The 20,256-nt window shown below is 41.3% G+C and overlaps 1 protein-coding gene across 1 annotated transcript in view; it reads left to right on the plus strand.

Moving 5' to 3' along the window:
* Positions 1–20,256, plus strand: part of LOC106582753 (guanine nucleotide-binding protein G(i) subunit alpha-2) — a 185,891-nt gene that overhangs the window by 105,679 nt on the left and 59,956 nt on the right. The window contains exon 2 of the mRNA XM_014166144.2: positions 16,591–16,633. Within this exon, the coding sequence (XP_014021619.1) occupies positions 16,591–16,633 (43 nt within the window). The remainder of the gene's footprint in view (positions 1–16,590; positions 16,634–20,256) is intronic.

The following is a 20,256-nucleotide window of genomic DNA, read 5'->3' on the forward strand; positions in this document are numbered from 1 at the left end:
GTTTGTGCAGAAATTCCATCGGTTGTGCAAACCCACAGTTTCTGGTATCAGATGGCTGGTCTCAGACAATCCTGCAGGTGAAGAAGCCAGATGTGGAGGTCCAGGGCCATCCTGGATACAGGTTGTCTGCAGTTGTGAGGCTGGTTGAACGTACTGCCAAATTCTCTAAAACTATGTTGGAGGCAGCTTATGATAGAGAAATTAACATTACATTCTCTGGCAACAGCTCTGGTGGACATTCCTGCAGTTAGCATGCCAATTGCACACTCTCTCAAAATTTGAGACATCTGTGGCATTATGTTGTGTGACAAAACGGCACATTTTAGAGTGACCTTTTATTGTCCCCAGCACAAGGTGCAACTGATCATGCTTTTTTTTAAATCAGCTTCTTTATATGCCACAACTGACAGGTGGATGGATTATCTTGTCTAAGGAGACATTTTTGCACAACATTTGAGATAAATAAGATTTATGTGCATATACTGTAGAACATTTCTGGGATCTTTTGCTTCAGCTCATTAAACATGAGACCAACAGTTCAGTTTAGGTTAATACTACAGTATTTCATGTATTTCTCTTGTTGGCCTGTTCCCGCACTCTCTCTCATGGGTTGGTGTCTGTCTCGTGTTATGTGTCCTCCTCTGCTCAAATCCATAACGGGTGTGAGTCATCTGACCATAAGTGTATTTGGGCATCAAACACTCAAGGAGACAAGAGTTGAGTTATATCATAATGAATTCAACAGCTCCTTGGTGGACAGTGGACACGCTTATGCTGATCCCGAGGCCTCTTTCTAATAGCCCATTTTAAGTGTCTCACACAAACCATCTCTTGTCTTTCTGCCTCTCCATCTTTCTCTCACAAATCTCTCTCCTTCTTTTTAATTTTCCTTCTCTCTCTCCCTACACCCCCTCCCCCTTTCCAGACACACACACACACACACACACACACACACACACACACACACACACACACACACACACACACACACACACACACACACACACACACACACACACACATACACACACACACACTTCTCCTCATCCTCCTTCAACCCCTGCTGTTTCCAGTGTTGTAAGTAGAAGAGTACTTGTGAGGTAATTGCATTAAGTTAACTGGTTAATTTAGCGGTGCATCAGGTGAGAGAGAGAGGTCCTCTGGAGGCTGGAACCAGTGTTTGGGAAGTTACTTTGTAATCATAGTTTACCAAATTACCAATTACTTCGCACTTAAAGAAAAAAAGTAAAGCACAGATTATTAATTAAATTGACCAGATACTCTAGTGGCTGCTCTAACAATGGAAATACATGTAGGGAGGAGGAAAGATCAGGTGGGACCATTCTAGCCAATGAGAGGGCAGATATACGCGTGAACAACAGGCACAACGGTTTCCACTAGTTACAGTACCACAGCCACATAGTAAAAATGGGCTTCATTTAAGGTTAGGGTTAAGCATAAAGTTAGCAATGTGATTAGGGTTAGGTTAAAGATCACATTGAGGAAAGACGTTCCGCTAGCGGAACCCCTCGCCAACAGCCAATGAAATAGCAGGGCGCCAAATTCAAAACAACAAAAATCTCATAATTCAAATTTCTCAAACATACAAGTATTATACACCATTTTAAAGATAAACTTCTCGTTAATCCAACCACAGTGTCCGATTTCAAAAAGGCTTTACGGCGAAAGCCTACCATTAGATTATGTTAGGACAGCACCTAGACAAGAAAAACCACACAGCCATTTTCCAAGCAAGGAGAGGCGTCACAAAAACCAGAAATACAGCTAAAATGAATCACTAACCTTTGACGATCTTCTTCGGATGACACTCCCAGGACTCAATGTTACACAATACATGTATGTTTTGCTCGATAACGTTCATATTTATATCCAAAAACCCCATTTTACATTGGCGTGTAATGTTCAGAAATGTTTTGCCTCCAAAACTGCCGGTGAATGAGCACATCAATTTACAGAAATACTCATCATAAACGTTGATAGAAGATGCAAGTGTTATGCATAGGATTATAGATACACTTCTCCTTAATGCAACCTCTGTGTCAGATTTAAAAAAAGCTTTACGGAAAAAGCACACCATGCAATAATCTGAGTACAGCGCTCAGACACCAAAACAAGCCATACAGATACCCGCCATGTTGTGGAGTCAACAAAAGTCAGAAATAGCATTATAAATATTCACTTAACTCTGATGATCTTCATCGGAATGCACTCCCAGGAATCCCAGTTCCACAATAAATGTTCGTTTTGTTTCGATAAGGTCCATATTTATTTACATTTTATGAATGCATACATTTCATACATTTTTTTTTTTTTTTGAACTGGCCCCCCGTGGGAATTGAACCCACAACCCTGGCGTTGCACACACCATGCTCTACCAACTGAGCCAACTGTCCAAATACCTCCTTTTTGTTCGCGCGTTCAGTTCACTATTCCAAATGCACTGCGTGAGCAGACGAAAAGTAAAAAAAGTTATATTATAGATCGTAGAAACATGTCAAACGATGTATAGAATCAATCTTTAGGATGTTTTTATCATAAATCTTCAATAATATTCCAACCGGACAATTCCTTTGTCTTTAGAAATGAAAAGGAACTCAGATCACTCTCACGGCCGCGCATGACTGAGCTCATTGCATTTTTCCAGACACCTGGTTCAAATAGCTCTTATTCTCTCCCCATTCACAGTAGAAGCCTGAAACAATGTTCTAAAGACTGTTGACATCTAGTGGAAGCCTTAGAAAGTGCAATATGACCCCACAGACACTGTATATTGGATAGGCAATCACTTGAAAAACTACAAACCTCAGATTTCCCACTTCATGGTTGTTTTTTTTCTCAAGTTTTTGCCTGCCATATGAGTTCTGTTATACTCACAGACATCATTCAAACAGTTTTAGAAACTTCAGAGTGTTTTCTATCTAAATCACTAATAATATGCATATCTTAGCTTCTGGGCCTGAGTAGCAGGCAGTTTACTCTGGGCACGCTTTTCATCCGAATGTGAAAATACTACCCCCTGTCCCAAACAGGTTAGAAGAGAAATTGTAGAAATAGGCGGGGTTAATGACTTTGTGGCTGTGGTAACTAGGGAAGACAGACAACTGATATAGTGTACTACATTTCATGGTTTCACTACACAATCATGGTGTTTTGAGTATTTCCATTTTTACAGTATGGGTCCCTAAATGGGGGACCATTTGGGGGGTGTCCCCAAAATGCAGACCATTATCTAAGAGCGTCTCTCTCCCCCGCAGTGTGTGCTAACAGGCTTTGTCCTGAGTGTGTTAGGGTTGTCCAGACACATTGTTGTGCTGTGAGATGCTCATGTCTGCCTTCACAGGCAATGAAGCTGGCAGAAGAGTGAAGTGGCAGGCTTCCCCTCTTATTCCTCTCATCTTTCTTTTCCACTTCTTCTTTTTCAACCTTATTCCCCTTAACCCTCCCTTTTCTCTTATCTAATCACACACACTACCTTAGCACGCAACCTCCATCCCACCATTCCCATATTTATCTCATGGACTGGTTGTCCCCAAGGTGAGTAGAGGTGGTGTTAGGTAGAGGCAATTCTGAGCTCATCTACAGAGGGTGTGCTCTCTGTTCTGTCTTGGTGTAGTAGCCTTTTAAAGCTGACCAGAAATTTCTTCAAAGGGAATCTGCCTTGTCTGAATTAGACCAGTGCTCTCATGTTCTAACACACAGAGTCTTCCAGTGTGACTGGTACTGACACGGCGGTGTTACTGCAATTAAAGTTAAATTAAACGGGGGGGGGGTCGTGAATAACAGTGAAACTACTCTATCCATCATCATTATGACCACACGAGTCTCTCTTTCATGGCACGCCCCCACCGACAGCCACAAGATGTATCACCACCATTTGGCTGACTGTCCCCTTTACTGGTGCAAGAAACAGTGGGGTCTTTGTGAAATACACTGGAAGAAAATGGTTCCTTGGAGAACTCGCCCGATAAAGAACCAGTGGGATTCTTGACGTGGCATCTACGGTTCTTCAGAAGGCTAAAAGGTTCTTAAAATGTATGGAAGCCTGCAGATGTGTCCCTTTCATAGCACACAGCAAATTGGCCAGTGTTAGTTTGTGGGGATTCTTTCAGTGTAAAATGTTTATGGTTCATTCAAAAGTTAAATGAACACTGTAAATAGTTATATTAACACTCAGTGGTGTAAAATATTGTGTTCTTTTCATATTAAAATATGTAATGTGCAAAAACAGTGAAAGAAAACAGACATTTGCACTGTCCAAACTTAACAGGAATGACATTTACTCTCACGGGTGGCCCAAAATGTTATATCTGAAAGCCTCTGCTCCAATAGGCAACACCTTTGGATTACCCAAACCATCTGGGTTTTTTTTCACTTTCATGCTGGGTTGACTCAGCAGCTGGAGCTTTTATGATGTAAACTGTATGTTATTTTCAAGAAGCGTGGCCTATTGTAGGTGTGTCTTTTTCACCTTCTGTAAATGTAATTCCTGTTCATTATGTTAAGTTTGTACACAGCATATTTTTAACCCATTACATATTTAAATACAAAACAACATATATTTTTTTAAGTATTTTAACAAAGTGGTAACTATCCCAACATTAGGATATGTATAGACACTTGAGCCATGCCCCTACTAAGCCACACCTCCAGTCTTCTTATCTGATCTGGTGGGGTCAACAACCCAACTAAATGCCCCAACAGGCTGGGTCAAGACATTTATGCCGCGTTCAGTAAACTTAGTTAACTTCTGGAAAAAATAGTGTTTTACCAGATACAATGCTACTGTATTTCACAGTAACAAAATTGACAACAGACTTTCAGCACGCTTATAGGGAAGGACACTTAAACAAGCACTTACACAAATAAATGACTGATGATTGGCTGAGAGAAATTGATGATCAAATTATTGTGGGGGCTGTCTTGTTAGATTTCAGTGCAGCTTTAGACATTATCAATCATAGTCTGCTGCTGGAAAAACGTAAATGTGTTATGGCTTGACACCCCCTGCTATAATGTGGATAAAGAGTTACTCGTCTAACAGAACACAGAGTGTGTTCTTCAATGGAAGCATCTCAAACATAATCCAGGTAGAATCAGGAATTCCCCAGGGTAGCTGTTTAGGCCCCTTGCTTTTTTCAAATTGTACTAATGACATGCCACTGGCTTTGAGTGAAGCCAGAGTGTCTATGTATGCGGATGACTCAACACTATACACGTCAGCTACTACAGCGACTGAAATGACTGCAACACTTAACAAAGAGTTGCAGTTAGTTTCAGAGTGGGTGGCAAGGAATAAGTTAGCCCTAAATATTTCTGTAACTAAAAGCATTTCATCTGATACAAAACATTCACTAAACCCTAAACCTCAACTAAATCTTGTAATAAATAATGTGGAAATTGAGCAAGTTGAGATAACTAAACTGCTTGGAGTAACCCTAGATTGTAAACTGTCATGGTCAAAACCTAGTGATACAATAGTAGATAAGATGGGGAGAAGCATGTCCATAATAAAGTGCTGCTCTGCCTTCTTAACAACTCTTATCAACAAGGAAGGTCCTACAGACCCTAGTTTTGTCGCACCTTGACTACTGTTTAGTCGTGTGGTCAGGTGCCACAAAAAAGGACTTAGGAAAATTACAATTGGCTCAGAAGAGGGCAGCACAGCTGGCCCTTGGATGTACACAGAGAGCTAATATTAGTAATATGCATGTCAATCTCTCCTGGGTCAAAGTGAAGGAGAGATTGACTTCATCACTACTTGTATTTATGTTGAATGCACCAAGCTGTCTGTCTAAACTACTGGCACACAGCTCGGACACCCATGCATACCCTGCAGGCATGCCGCAAGAGGTCTCTTCAACAGTCCCTAAATCAAGAACAGACTATGGGAGACGCACAGTACTATATAGAGCCATGACTACATGGAACTCTATTCCACATCAAGTAACTGATGAAAGTAGTAGAATTAGATTTAAAAAACAGATTAAAAACACCTTTGGAACAGTGGGGACTGTTAAGCAACACAAACATTGGCACAGACATATGTGTATACACACACACACGCACACACACAGACACACACACACACACACACACACACACACACACACACACACACACACGATAAAATATGCACTATACACACACATACACATGGAATTAGTACTGTAGATATTTTGTAGTGGTGGAGTAGGGGCCTGAGGGCACACAGTGTGTTGTGAAATCTGTGAATGTATTGTAAAGTTTTTAAAATTGTATAAAATGCCTTAATTTTGCTGGACCCCAGGAAGAGTAGCTGCTGCCTTGGCAAATACAAATACAAAACAACTGGGAACTCAAACAAATCGCACGCACACACTCTGAAAAATTGAGCACACACACACACACACACAATCACATACACACCCTCATGCCCCTGTGCAACTGGCTAATAAAGGATGAAGTAACCTCAGCCAGAGGGACATATTGAATTAGCATCCTTCCTCTCCCTTTAGTGATGATACACTGAACGGTTGTAATAGCCTATAAATTACATTTCAATCAGCAGTTGCTTTTTTTCTCCTGGGAATAGCCACTCAACTCTTCAATCCTAATTGGATATAGAACTTTTTGTACAGATGTCTTGTCTATGCTAATACATTTTGTTTCCTTCATTTGGTTTGGCTCATGGCTGACAGAGACTGCTCCAGATACACTCGTTTTTGGGTTTGGACTTACTTGTTTAATTGTCTAGAACTTGGGAACACTTTTGTGAATGAAGACAGAACACAACAAAGTAAACTTAGTAAACCATGTAATTGTTTACACTTGTGTACGGTTAATAATAATTCTTACTTTGTTACAATGGATTTTTCTGCTCTCAGTTACTGCATGTGATTCCCTTAATGATCTGAATGGCAGCCGGTAGTGTGTTTAATATGACACAGCCTTCAATACACTTCTTCTCTCACCTGTGTTCAATTTAAGCACCCTGTTATGGGCTCATACATCTTTGATGATAACCTACTAAGCTTTAATTGATTTATCTTGTGTGCACCATAACAAGGACAACCTCTTGTCCTCTTGGTGATTGAGCTTTGTTTCTGAGCTAAGGTGAACTGCACACCTGAATAAATAACTGGATTGTTATTCTGTGGTGACCCTCAGGGATCAATTACGGGACCGCTATGGTATGCCATTAGGACGTATTATGAGAGTAAACCTGGCCATCAGAGAGGAACTGTTACTCTCATGCTGGTGTTAGTTATCCACCCTGCAACTGTGCACACTTGCTGGTAAATATTTTGTCTTGAGTGGCCCAAAGTCAATACTTGTTTACCATGGGCCAGGTATTCCTCTTTGTGTCATGTTGTGTTTCTCTTCATGCTATCCATACAGTCCAAATGCATTGATCTGTTCTATAGTCTTATCAATAGCATGATTTTGTGTATCTATTTTTGCTGGCTCATCTCATTTATGTTGGTAGCGTTTTAGAGCAATCATGAGGCTGAGCAAATGGAATCTGGCTTGCTGGTCACAGAGAGATAAGCAGAACCTAATATAATCATCCCTGTTTCACGTAGGGAGTTTACTGTATACTGTCACGTAGCGCAAGGCCAATCACCAATATCTCCCCCACATCTGCTCTGCGCTCCAGTAACACAGCTCACTTACCCAAGCCAATTCATGATCAGAGAAAGAGTAACTTGTTCATATTGTTTACACTTTGTGTTCAGCCAGTTCTCCCCTTGGCCTTGAAATATTATCTTGAATTCTAGGCAGGAAGGTGACCTCTGTGGAATGTGGACAAAGATTCTCGTCTCAGATGTCGCCCCCTCATTTTTCCTATCAAATTATATTTTGTACTCAGGTCACCTCTAGTGCTGTACCTTATTCATCGTTCCACTTTGCATTTCTCACAGAGAAGCCAACCAAAAGCAATGGGGTGAGGGTTGACAGACTACTCAGACTCCACAGTGGACTTTATTCTTGCAAAGGTAGAGAGAGGAAGGAGAGATGAGAACAGTCTAACGTTGATAAGCTGATAAAGCTCTGTGGATGAGAATGTTGTGGATATCATCACCAATCAGTTGTGTTGTGACAAGGTAGGGGTTGGTATACAGAAGATAATCCTATTTGGTAAAAGACCAAGTCCATATTATGGCAAGAACAGCTCAAATAAGCAAAGAGAAACGACAGTCCATCCTTACTTTAAGACATGAAGGTAAGTCAATGTGGAACATTTACAAGATCTTTGAAAGTTTATTCAAGTGCAGTCGCAAAAACCGTCAAGCGCTATGAAGAAATTGGCTCTCATGAGGACCGCCACAGGCAAGGAAGACCCAGAGTTACCTTTGCTGCATAAGTTCATTAGAGTTACCAGCCTCAGATTGCAGCCCAAATAAATGCTTCACAGAGTTCAAGTAATAGACACATCTCAACATCAACTGTTCAGAGGCGACTACGTGAATCAGGCCTTCATGGTCAAATTGCTGCAAAGAAACCACTACTAAAGTACACCAATAAGAACAAGAGACTTGCTTGAGCCAATAAACACGAGTAATGGGCATTAGACCGGTCGAAATCTGCCCTTTGATGAGTCCAAATTTGACATTTTTGGTTCCAACCGACTTGTCTTTGTGAGACGCAGAGTAGGTGAACTGATGATCTCTGCATGTGTGGTTCCCACTGTGAATCATGGAGGAGGAGGTGTGATGGTGTGGGGGTGCTTTGCTGGTGACACTGTCTGTGATGGCCTCCACAATCACCTGACCTAAAACCAGTTGGACTGCAGAGTGAAGGAAAAGCAGCCAACAAGTGCTCAGCATATGTGGGAACTCCTTCAAGACTGTTGGAAAAGCATTACTCATGAAGCTGGTTGAGAGAATGCCAAGAGTGTGCAAAGCTGTCATCAAGGCAAAGGGTGGCTACTTTGAAGAATCTCAAATCTAAAATAGATTTTGAATTGTTTAACACTTTTTTGGTTACTACATGATTCCATATGTGTTATTTCATAGTACTGATGTCTTCACTATTATTCTACAATGTAGAAAATAGTAAAAATAAAGAAAAACCTTTGAATGAGTAGGTATGTCCAAACTTTTGACTGGTACAGTATATCAATTTTCTGTCAGCTGATAAGTTTTGACACATAATTCATTTTGCACTAAATATGGACCCAATTCAGTAAAACTTTTAAGTTTACCACATTTAGGTCATGGAAACAACATGCCTTATAATTTATAAAGGGAAAGGAACTAGTAAATTATTCACCAGATCGTTCTATTGTTTTTGCTCAATGGAGAATAAAACTCAAAAACCCAGCTAGACTTCCACTATGAAGCCAGAGATTTTGCCCTGTGGTTCACTAGAAATTCCTGTCATGAAGTAGAAAATCCATCATTGTTTGTTTTTTTGTTTTTATCTCTTTCAAAACAGACTCCAAGAGTTGTCATTTTATCGCTGCTCTCTGTGTGTTTTTATCTGAGAAGGGTAGAATTTTCTAGCTTCACCGCGACGTCCTCATGTTTGACCTACTGTACTCTGTCAGCAGATGGTCTGTCCCTTCAGATAAATAAACCATTCTCCATGTCAATCCCTCCACCCCCTGCCCAAATACCCATACAGACTCAGAGTATGCTACGTTAACACCAACCCACTCAGCAGGATTAGGGCCAAGACTCTCCAGTCTGAGAGAACCCTTGGCAGTGAGAGTCAAGAGATATGAGTGCATCTTTAGGGTTGAGAGCTTATTCAAATGAAAGATGAACAGTAGGCAATCTGGCTTTGTTATTGTTTTCTGTCTCTTGCTACTCGGTATTCTAATTTTGAGGACTGGCCACGTTTATCAAATGATCAAATCATCAGATCTGCTGTACAAGAGCAGGGAGATCGTTCAAGATTGACTTCCTGAGGAAGTCGGGAAATACCTTCAAAAGGGGCAACAGTGAGCGCTATTACCATCAAGTAGACTTGGGTTTTCCTCTGGCATTGTGGATGGGTGTAATCCCATGATTACACCCAATCCCATGGATCAGAAAATTGTGTGTTCAATCCCATTCGTCGACACTGTTTTTAGTCTATCCTTAAACCTTACATTAACCACTTGAAATGAGTGCCTAAATGGAATGTTTTAAACCTATCCCAAACCTTAATCCTTACTTTAACCATTCGGAATGCAGGCCTAAACTTAACCCTCAAAAAGGGGGATGGCGTTAGACACCAATGCATTCCTGAATGGACTAGGCCTCAGGGATGGGAAAGAGGTCATCCACATGGATGGATGAGCAGAACGTCTCTGTGCTGAGCTCGCCTTTAAAGCCACAACGCCCTACCAACTGAGCTCTACCCACATTTCAGCTTGCATTAGATGCTGCCCTCCCTCTGTGTCTGTCAGCAAACGCACACAAACAGAACGGACTGATGGAGGAGGAATTAGCTTTTCATAAGTGGTTGAGGACATGCACTCTCTTACTCTCCCCTTATCCCCCCCCCTCTCTCTCTGTCACTACCACCTTCTCTGGAAGGTATGTGTGTGTGTGTGTTTGTGTGCGCGAGTGCAGTGTGAGTGCCCGCGTGATGAGGTGTGAGTGGTGGTGACAGGCAAGGCCATGGCTGGAATAGTGCTGCTGGCCCCTCTGGGCTGTCATGGCAAGCTTGATGCACCATGACAGGGCCAGGCCAGGTGGAGCACAGGGACACAACACAGTGGCATAGCGAGCGCTTGCAGCACAGGGGCTGGGAAAAGAGCCCGGGCCTGGGACCTGCACTCAAAACAGGAGCACACCAGTGAGAATAGGCTGAATCACTACAGCACTAACAGTTCATATAGCTTAATATAATACAACTTATGTCAGAGTAAATAAAAACCATAGCAGTCAGATTTATGAGGTTTGAGGCCTCAAGGACATTGTCTTGCCTTGTCACAAAAGCTCTGACAGTGCCTTCAGAAAGTATTCACACCCCTTGACTTTTTCCACATTATGTTGTACTACAGAGATTTCCTGTCACTGGCCTTATTATTTTAAAATGAAAACCTGAAATGTCTTGAGTCAATAAGTATTCAACCCCTTTGTTATGGAAAGCTTAAATAAGTTCATGGACTCACTTTGAGTGCAATAATAGTGTACCCCACACATACACGGTTAGTAAAAAGGTGCTAAGTAAACCATACAATGTTCTTTGGTTTGTTCCCCTAGGGGAACCCTTTACAGAGGGTTCTATCTAGAACTCTTTGTAGGGTTCTTCAAACCTAGTTCTTCTACCTAGAACCCTCTATGAAGGGTTATACCAATAACCTTTTTATAATTTAAAGGTTCTTCCTAGAACCATCTATGAACCATCTGAAAACCCTTTTAACTTTGGAGGGTTCTTCCTGGAATTTTTATTCAACCACAACCCACATTCAGAATGACTTCCACAGTTATTAAAATGTATAAGAAGACTAACACAACCTTTTAAACTGGAACAACCATTTCTGTAACGGGTGCAATAAATCTGATCGGATTAATTTAGAAAAATTATATTCATCTTTGTGTAGCACAAGTTTAACCAATGTACATGCAAAAACACCTATATTTAAAAACAATCCTACAAAATCTAGTTGCCAGTAGAGAATGCTGGGAAATATAATAGTGATGGGGGTGGTTTTGATGGGACTGTTTTACTCTCCAAAGTGTAAAACAATAACTCTGGTTATTAACACCAACACTGGGGTTTATTATGCCATTCTGCCCCTGTGCAAGGCAGTCATCCCACTGTTCCCCGGGCGCCGATGACGTGGATGTCGATTGAGGCAGCCCCCGCACCTCTCTGATTCAGAGGGGTTGGATTAAATGCGGAAGACACATTTCAGTTGAATGTATTCAGTTGTACAACTGACTAGGTATCCCCCTTTCCCTTTATTTTACACTACTGAGTGTTGATTTCACTCTTACAGAGTGAGTTTAACTCCTGAATCAACACTAGAAATGTTACACACAGAAATCGAAACTGGCCAATTTGCTGTGCAGGAATCACTTCGGGGTTTAATTATTATCTCCTCTCCTGGGCTTTAGCAGAGTCTTTACAATACTTCCTACAGAGAAACAATGACTAATGATCTGTTGCTATCCAATGTGTTAACTGGTCATGAAATGGAATGCACTCCACAATTTTTTATTTAACCTTTATTTACGCAGGAAGTCATGCTGAGACCACGGTCTATGCCGCAGATCAGCCCTGCATGAACACATCAATAAAATAACAATTCACTATACATATCTATACACATCAATTACACAATACATGAAAAGAAAACACAAAACACGAAAAGTGAAACACAGTCATATGAAACAAACACATTCTTCAGTAAAAAGGCTCTCTGACATCTGCCTTAATTGTCATAGAGGCACCAACGCCACCAACGCCACCAACACCAAGTAAGGACTAGCCACAGACGGATCCATTATTAAAGTGAAAATAAACCTCTGAGTGAATATGAACTCAGCAAAAAAAGAAACGTCCTCTCACTGTCAACTGCATTTATTTTCAGCAAACTTAACATGTGTAAATATTTGTATGAACATAACAAGATTCAACAACTGTGACATAAACTGAACAAGTTCCACAGACATGTGACTAACAGAAATTGAATAATGTGTCCCTGAATAAAGGGGGGGGGGGTGTCAAAATCAAAAGTAACAGTCAGTATCTGGTGTGGCCACCAGCTGCATTAAGTACTGCAGTGCATCTCCTCATGGACTGCACCAGATTTGCCAGTTCTTGCTGTGAGATGTTACCCCACTCTTCCACCAAGGCACCTGCAAGTTCCTGGACATTTCTAGGGAGAACGGCCCTCACCCTCCAATCCAACAGATCCCAGACGTGCTCAATGGGATTGAGATCCGGGCTCTTCGCTGGCCATGGTAGAACACTGACATTCCTGTCTTGCACGGAATCACGCACAGAACGAACAATATGGCTGGTGGCATTGTCATGCTGGAGGGTCATGTCAGGATGAGCCTGCAGGAAGGGTACCACATGAGGGAGGAGGATGTCTTACCTGTAACGCACAATGTTGAGATTGCCTGCAATGACAACAAGCTCAGTCCAATGATACTGTGACACACCGCCCCAGACCATGGCGGACCTTTCACCTTCAAATCGATCCTACTCCAGAGTACAGGCCTCGGTGTAACGTTCATTCCTTCGACCATGAACATGAATCCGACCATCACCGCTGGCGAGACAAAACCAGAACCGAGCACTTTTTGCCAGTCCTGTCTGGTCCAACGACGGTGGGTTTGTGCCCATAGGCAACGTTGTTGCCGGTGATGTCTGGTGAGGACCTGCCTTACAACAGGCCTACAAGCCCTCGGTCCAGCCTCTCTCAGCCTATTGCGGACAGTCTGAGCACTGATGGAGGGATTGTGCGTTCCTGGTGTAACTCAGGCAGTTGTTGTTGCCATCCTGTACCTGTCCCACAGGTGTGATGTTCGGATGTACCGATCCTGTGCAGGTGTTGATTCACGTGGTCTGCCACTGCGAGGACGATCAGCTGTCCGTCCTGTCTCCCTGTAGTGCGTCTCACAGTACGGACATTGCAATTTATTGCTCTGGCCACATCTGCAGTCCTCATGCCTCCTTGCAGCATGCCTAAGGCACGTTCACGCAGATGAGCAGGGACCCTGGGCGTCTTTCTTTTGGTGTTTTTCAGTCAGTAGAAAGGTCTCTCTAGTGTCCTAAGTTTTCAAACTGTGTCCTTAATTGCCTACCGTCTGTAAGCTGTTAGTTTAACGACCGTTCCACAGGTACATGTTCATGAATTGATTATGGTTCAATGAACAAGCATGGGAAACAGTGTTTAAACCCTTTACAATGAATGTCTGTGAAGTTATTTGGATTTTTACAAAAAAGATTTCTTTTTTTGCAGATTTTAGAACGCAATATCTCCATAACTCTATATATCATGTCCTTTTGCTACACCCGCAATAACATCTGCTAAATATGTGTATGTGACCAATAAATTGAGATTTGATTTAATAAACAACCCTGTGTACAGTGTAGCGAGAGAAAGGTGAGGTAGCCTGTCTGAGGTTGTCAGAGGGTCACAATAGCTTTTGCTAGAGGAATGGTCATGGCTAGAGTTCAGTTATGATTCAGCAGATGCACGCAAGCCAAGGGCTGTTGCGGTGAACGTATAACCGCCACACCGGCGATCACGGGTCATGAAGGCAGTCAAATTCCACGTGACCACTTAGTCACGGTAATTAGGTTTCTCCCAACTCTGATGCTGATGGTCATTAGTAGCCTACCAAACTTGCTAACTGTCTGGTACTCTGCACTCTATTGTCCATCTAATCACTCTGACATTAATGTAATCGAAAATCTAATGAAACCCTTCGTGAGAGCCCATGAGCTCATGTTGCACAACATTTCTATAGGCTATGCAATTGGGCAAGAAAACAGAGTGATGACCTTTATTAAAAAGAGGGGAATCCCATCTGCCTACTATATTCATTTCTCAACTTTCCTAATATTAAGCAAATTGCTTATCTTTACAACAGGAGTATAGCCTACCTGGCTGGCATGAAAATGATCTACAGGAAAATCTTCCTCCATTTACTATTTAGGTGCATAGAGGACATGTTAGAGGACAGGGGTGGCAGGGTAGCCTAGTGGTTAGCGCGTTGGGCTAGTAACCGAAAGGTTGCAAGTTTGAATCCCTGAGCTGACAAAGTACAACTCTGTCGTTCTGCCCCTGAACAAGGCAGTTAACCCACTGTTCCTAGGCTGTCATTGTAAATAAGAATTTGTTCTTAACTGACTTGCCTTGTTAAATAAAGGTAAAAAAAAAACATGTATTTTTTCCCGCTGCCCCTGTTTCGAGACAGGTGCATTATAATGATCCATTCTAAATCCAAACAAATATTATTTAGTTTATGCAAAGACAAGATCACTTGTGAATTATACATTATCACTTGTGAACGATGCACAGCATATGGCAAGAAACAAAGCCTTTTTTTGTGACTTCTTTTAATCATAGCCGCACACCTCATGTTGCCTTGCCCATAGGCCTATAACTTTTGATAAGGTTTCTATCACAACTAAAGTGGCCAAATAACTTCTTAAAATGTAGCACATTAATCCGCTTTACAAGGGGTGTAGAGCCTAACTGGCATATATAAGCAGTGCATGAGTTTCACGTTTGGGGAAGATAATTCTAACCATAAAAATGCACCTTTATAATAAAAGCATTACATGCATAATCACATTTGCGGTCACTTTTGATAATGGTGTTTTCCCCCTAATGGAACATTCATGGATATAGCCTAGTGCCATGTGTGTATTGCTGCGCTTATAATGTGAAGAAATAGCCTAATAGTTTATCAACATTTAAAGCTAAACGTTCTGATCTGTTGCGTCAGCCACATTGCGTACCATTTTTTTGGTTTATGTGTTACTTTGGGATCTATCGCGTCCCACAACTGTCCCAGACTATGTTTGGAATATTTATTCCTCACACAGAACAGAATAGGTCAACTTTTGTACTATGGGTAATGGTAGATTGACATAGGGTTTTGTTGTTCGTTAGGCCTACTCATCTTGTTGGCTGACGAAAAGTAAATGTGGACAGTTCTTCCAATATCTTCAATATGCACCTCGGAATTGGATAAGGAAGCTCGCAGTTGTGTCCCCGATGTGTCTGTCTTCACTTGTAGCCTGTGAAAAAGACCCAATCACTCATGTGATGGAGAGCCATGTAAGTGAGAGGTGCTTCAGAGAGTGGAGCACTCAGGGAGAAGAGCACAACTCAGCACTCTGGGCCAAGGGTACAATGGCCACCGGCTGCAAAAGGCATGGATTTTTTTAGTGTGCATTACGGCCACACAAAGGGGATGCTGCCGTGAAATTTGAGGCATTATCAAGTGCTTGTCAAATTGTGAGTGAGAGACTGATAAAGTGTGAACAGCCTGCGCAAAAAAACCAAAGCAGAGCTCATGCCTTTCAAGCGACTTTTTTCAAATCATCATTAGAGTCGCATCATGCTGTCTTAGAGTGTATTAAAATTCTAAGCAAATAGCCCAACATTTGTAGAACAACTTACATTACCTCAATAACTCTAAATTAAGCATATAGGAGTACCTATTTCTTTTTTAACCGCTCAACACAGAATAGTCGCATGTGCACACTCCCTCAAATCGTTTGGAGAAGATATAATTTCTATTTTATTCAGCTTTGTTCAATTATATTCTTCATACTAGAAAATAATGCCATGGAATTCTAAGCAAATCTTGTCTACTAAATGAGCTAGTGTAGCCCACAGCCATTTGGCATAGCCAGATCAAGACCTAACGTAAGGAGGAATGCTAAAATGTGTTTGTTAATTAAAGGTCAATTCCCATGAGACTGACAGTTATTTGCTTGACAATCACCGGCTGACGAACTTTTGTGACCGCCACGGCCCTATGCAAGACCACACACACAAACAAACACACACACACACACACACACACACACACACACACACACACACAACACAGTCTGCATAGAGATAATAGTCCGATGCAGATTCAACTCTAACCTGTGTGTTTGGTGTTCCTCCTACAGGTGCAGGGGAGTCGGGGAAGAGCACCATTGTCAAGCAGATGAAGTGAGTTACAGACATCTTTAATCAACAGTTTCTCTAACTGATAAGGACACATCATGACCTCCTTAATGTTAATAGATTATGCACTCTATCCTCCTTTGGTTTCATCGGTCATAGTCAGCCAGTCTTCCTCACTCCTTGTGGGATTGATCTACAGTACTACTGATACATTGTTGATTCAGTCCTGGCAGACAACCAGGCATGTTGAACATAGGCATATTAATTCGTTTTTAATGTAGATACAGTGCCTTGCGAAAGTATTCGGCCCCCTTAAACTTTTTTGACCTTTTGCCACATTTCAGGCTTCAAACATAAAGATATAAAACTGTAATTTTTTGTGAAGAATCAACAACAAGTGGGACACAATTATGAAGTGGAACGAAATTTATTGGATATTTCAAACTTTTTTAACAAATAAAAAACTGAAAAATTGGCCGTGCAAAATTATTCAGCCCCCTTAAGTTAATACTTTGTAGCGCCACCTTTTGCTGTGATTACAGCTGTAAGTCGCTTGGGGTATGTCTCTATCAGTTTTGCACATCGAGAGACTGACATTTTTGCCCATTCCTCCTTGCAAAACAGCTCGAGCTCAGTGAGGTTGGATGGAGAGCGTTTGTGAACAGCAGTTTTCAGTTCTTTCCACAGATTCTCGATTGGATTCAGGTCTGGACTTTGACTTGGCCATTCTAACACCTGGATATGTTTATTTGTGAACCATTCCATTGTAGATTTTGCTTTATGTTTTGGATCATTGTCTTTTGCAGACTCCATCAGGTTTTCTTCCAGAATGGTCCTGTATTTGGCTCCATCCATCTTCCCATCAATTTTAACCATCTTCCCTGCCCCTGCTGAAGAAAAGCAGGCCCAAACCATGATGCTGCCACCACCATGTTTGACAGTGGGGATGGTGTGTTCAGGGTGATGAGCTGTGTTGCTTTTACGCCAAACATAACGTTTTGCATTGTTGCCAAAAGGTTCGATATTGGTTTCATCTGACCAGAGCACCTTCTTCCACATGTTTGGTGTGTCTCCCAGGTGGCTAGTGGCAAACTTTAAACTACACTTTTTATGGATATCTTTAAGAAATGGCTTTCTTCTTGCCACTCTTCCATAAAGGCCAGATTTGTGCAGTATACGACTGATTGTTATCCTATGGACAGAGTCTCCCACCTCAGCTGTAGATCTCTGCAGTTCATCCAGAGTGATCACGGGCCTCTTGGCTGCATCTCTGATCAGTCTTCTCCTTGTATGAGCTGAAAGTTTAGAGGGATGGCCGGGTCTTCATAGATTTGCAGTGGTCTGATACTCCTTCCATTTCAATATTTTCGCTTGCACAGTGCTCCTTGGGATGTTTAAAGCTTGGGAAATCTTTTTGTATCCAAATCCGGCTTTAAACTTCTCCACAACAGTATCTCGGACCTGCCTGGTGTGTTCCTTGTTCTTCATGATGCTCTCTGCGCTTTAAACGGACCTCTGAGACTATCACAGAGCAGGTGCATTTATACGGAGACTTGATTACACACAGGTGGATTCTATTTATCATCATTAGTCATTTAGGTCAACATTGGATCATTCAGAGATCCTCACTGAACTTTTGGAGAGAGTTTGCTGCACTGAAAGTAAAGGGGCTGAATAATTTTGCACGCCCAATTTTTCAATTTTTTATTTGTTAAAAAAGTTTGAAATATCCAATAAATTTCGTTCCACTTCATGATTGTGTCCCACTTGTTGTTGATTCTTCACAAAAAATTACAGTTTTATATCTTTATGTTTGAAGCCTGAAATGTGGCAAAAGGTCGAAAAGTTCAAGGGGGCCGAATACTTTCGCAAGGCACTGTACATGGAAGATACATTGTCTTCCTGGCTGTGGTTGTTGGGCTGGCTTCCTCGCATCTTCCTGCCCATAATTGTCTTCGCTACTGAAAGCATGAGTCTCAGTGCACCGAATGTTCTAGCTAGAGGTCGACCGATTATGATTTTTCAACGCCGATACCGATTATTGGAGGACCAAAAAAAGCCGATACAGATTAAATCAGCCGATTTTTATATATACATATTTGACAATATAATGACAGTTACAACAATACTGAATGAACAATGAACACTTATTTTAACTTAATATAATACATAAATAAAATCTATTTAGTCTCAAATAAATAATGAAACATGTTCAAATTGTTTTAAATAATGCAAAAACAGTGTTGACGAAGAAAGTAAAAGTGCAATATGTGTCATGTAAAAAAGCTAACGTTTAAGTTCCTTGATCAGAACATGAGAACATATGAAAGCTGAAGGTTCAATATTCCCAGTTAAGAAGTTTTAGGTTGTAGTTATTATAGGAATTATGACGCGTCGACCATCTCTCTATACCATTTGTATTTCATTTCCTTTGACTTTTGGATGGTCTTATAGGCACTTTAGTATTGCCAGCCTAATCTCTGGAGTTGATAGGCTTGAAATCATAAACAGCTCTGTGCTTCAAGCATTGCTAAGAGCTGCTGGCAAACCCAGGAAAGTGCTGTTTGAATGAATACTTACGAGTCTGCTGCTGCCTACCACCGCTCAGTCAGACTGCTCTATCGAGTATCAAATCCTAGACTTAATTATAATATAACAAGCACAGAAATAAGAGCCTTGGGTCATGGAAACTATCAGGAAACTATCATTTCGAAAACAAAACGTTTATTCTTTCAGTGAAATACAGAACCGTTTCGTATTTTATCAAACGGGTGGCAACCCTAAGTGTAAATATTGCTGTTACATTGCACAACCTTCAATGTTATGTCATAATTATGTAAAATTCTGGCAAATTAGTTACGGTCTTTGTTAGGAAGAAATGGTCTTCAAACAGTTCGCAATGAGCCAGGCGGCCCAAACTGTTGCATATACCCTGACTTGCAAGAGAAGTGACACAATTTCCATAGTTAATATTGCCTGCTAACATTCATTTATTTTAAATAAATATGGAGGTTTAAAAATATATACTTCTGTGTATTGATTTTAAGAAAGGCATTGATGTTTATGGTTAGGTACATTTGTGCAGCGATTGTGCTTTTTTCGCGAATGCGCTTTTGTTAAATCATCACCCGTTTGGCGAAGTTGAAGTAGGCTGTGATTCAATGATAAATTCCCAGGCACCGCATTGATTATATGCAACGCAGGACAAGCTAGTTAACTTAGTAATATCATCAACCATGTGTAGTTAACTAGTGATTATGTGAAGATTGATTGTTTTTTTATAAGATAAGTTTAATGATAGCTTGCAACTTACCTTGGCTCCTTGCAGCCACAAGGTCCTTTTGACGCTGCACTCGCGTAACGAGTGGTCAGCCTGCCACGCAGTTTCCTCGTGGATTGCAATGTAATCGGCCATAATCGGCGTCCAAAAAGGCCGATTACCGATTGTTATCAAAACTTGAAATCGGCCCTAATTCCCATGCCGATTAATCAGTCGACCTCTAGTTCTAGCCCTGTGGTTACTGTATTGACTGATCAAGCCGACACTCAATTACAGGGACACGTTCACCAATGACGTATACAAAACATGTGTATGTCTATGCCTGACATACACACACACACACACACACACACACACACACACACACACACACACACACACACACACA

Source organism: Salmo salar, chromosome ssa22 (genome assembly GCF_905237065.1).
Source record: "Salmo salar chromosome ssa22, Ssal_v3.1, whole genome shotgun sequence".
Classification (NCBI taxonomy): Eukaryota; Metazoa; Chordata; class Actinopteri; order Salmoniformes; family Salmonidae; genus Salmo; species Salmo salar.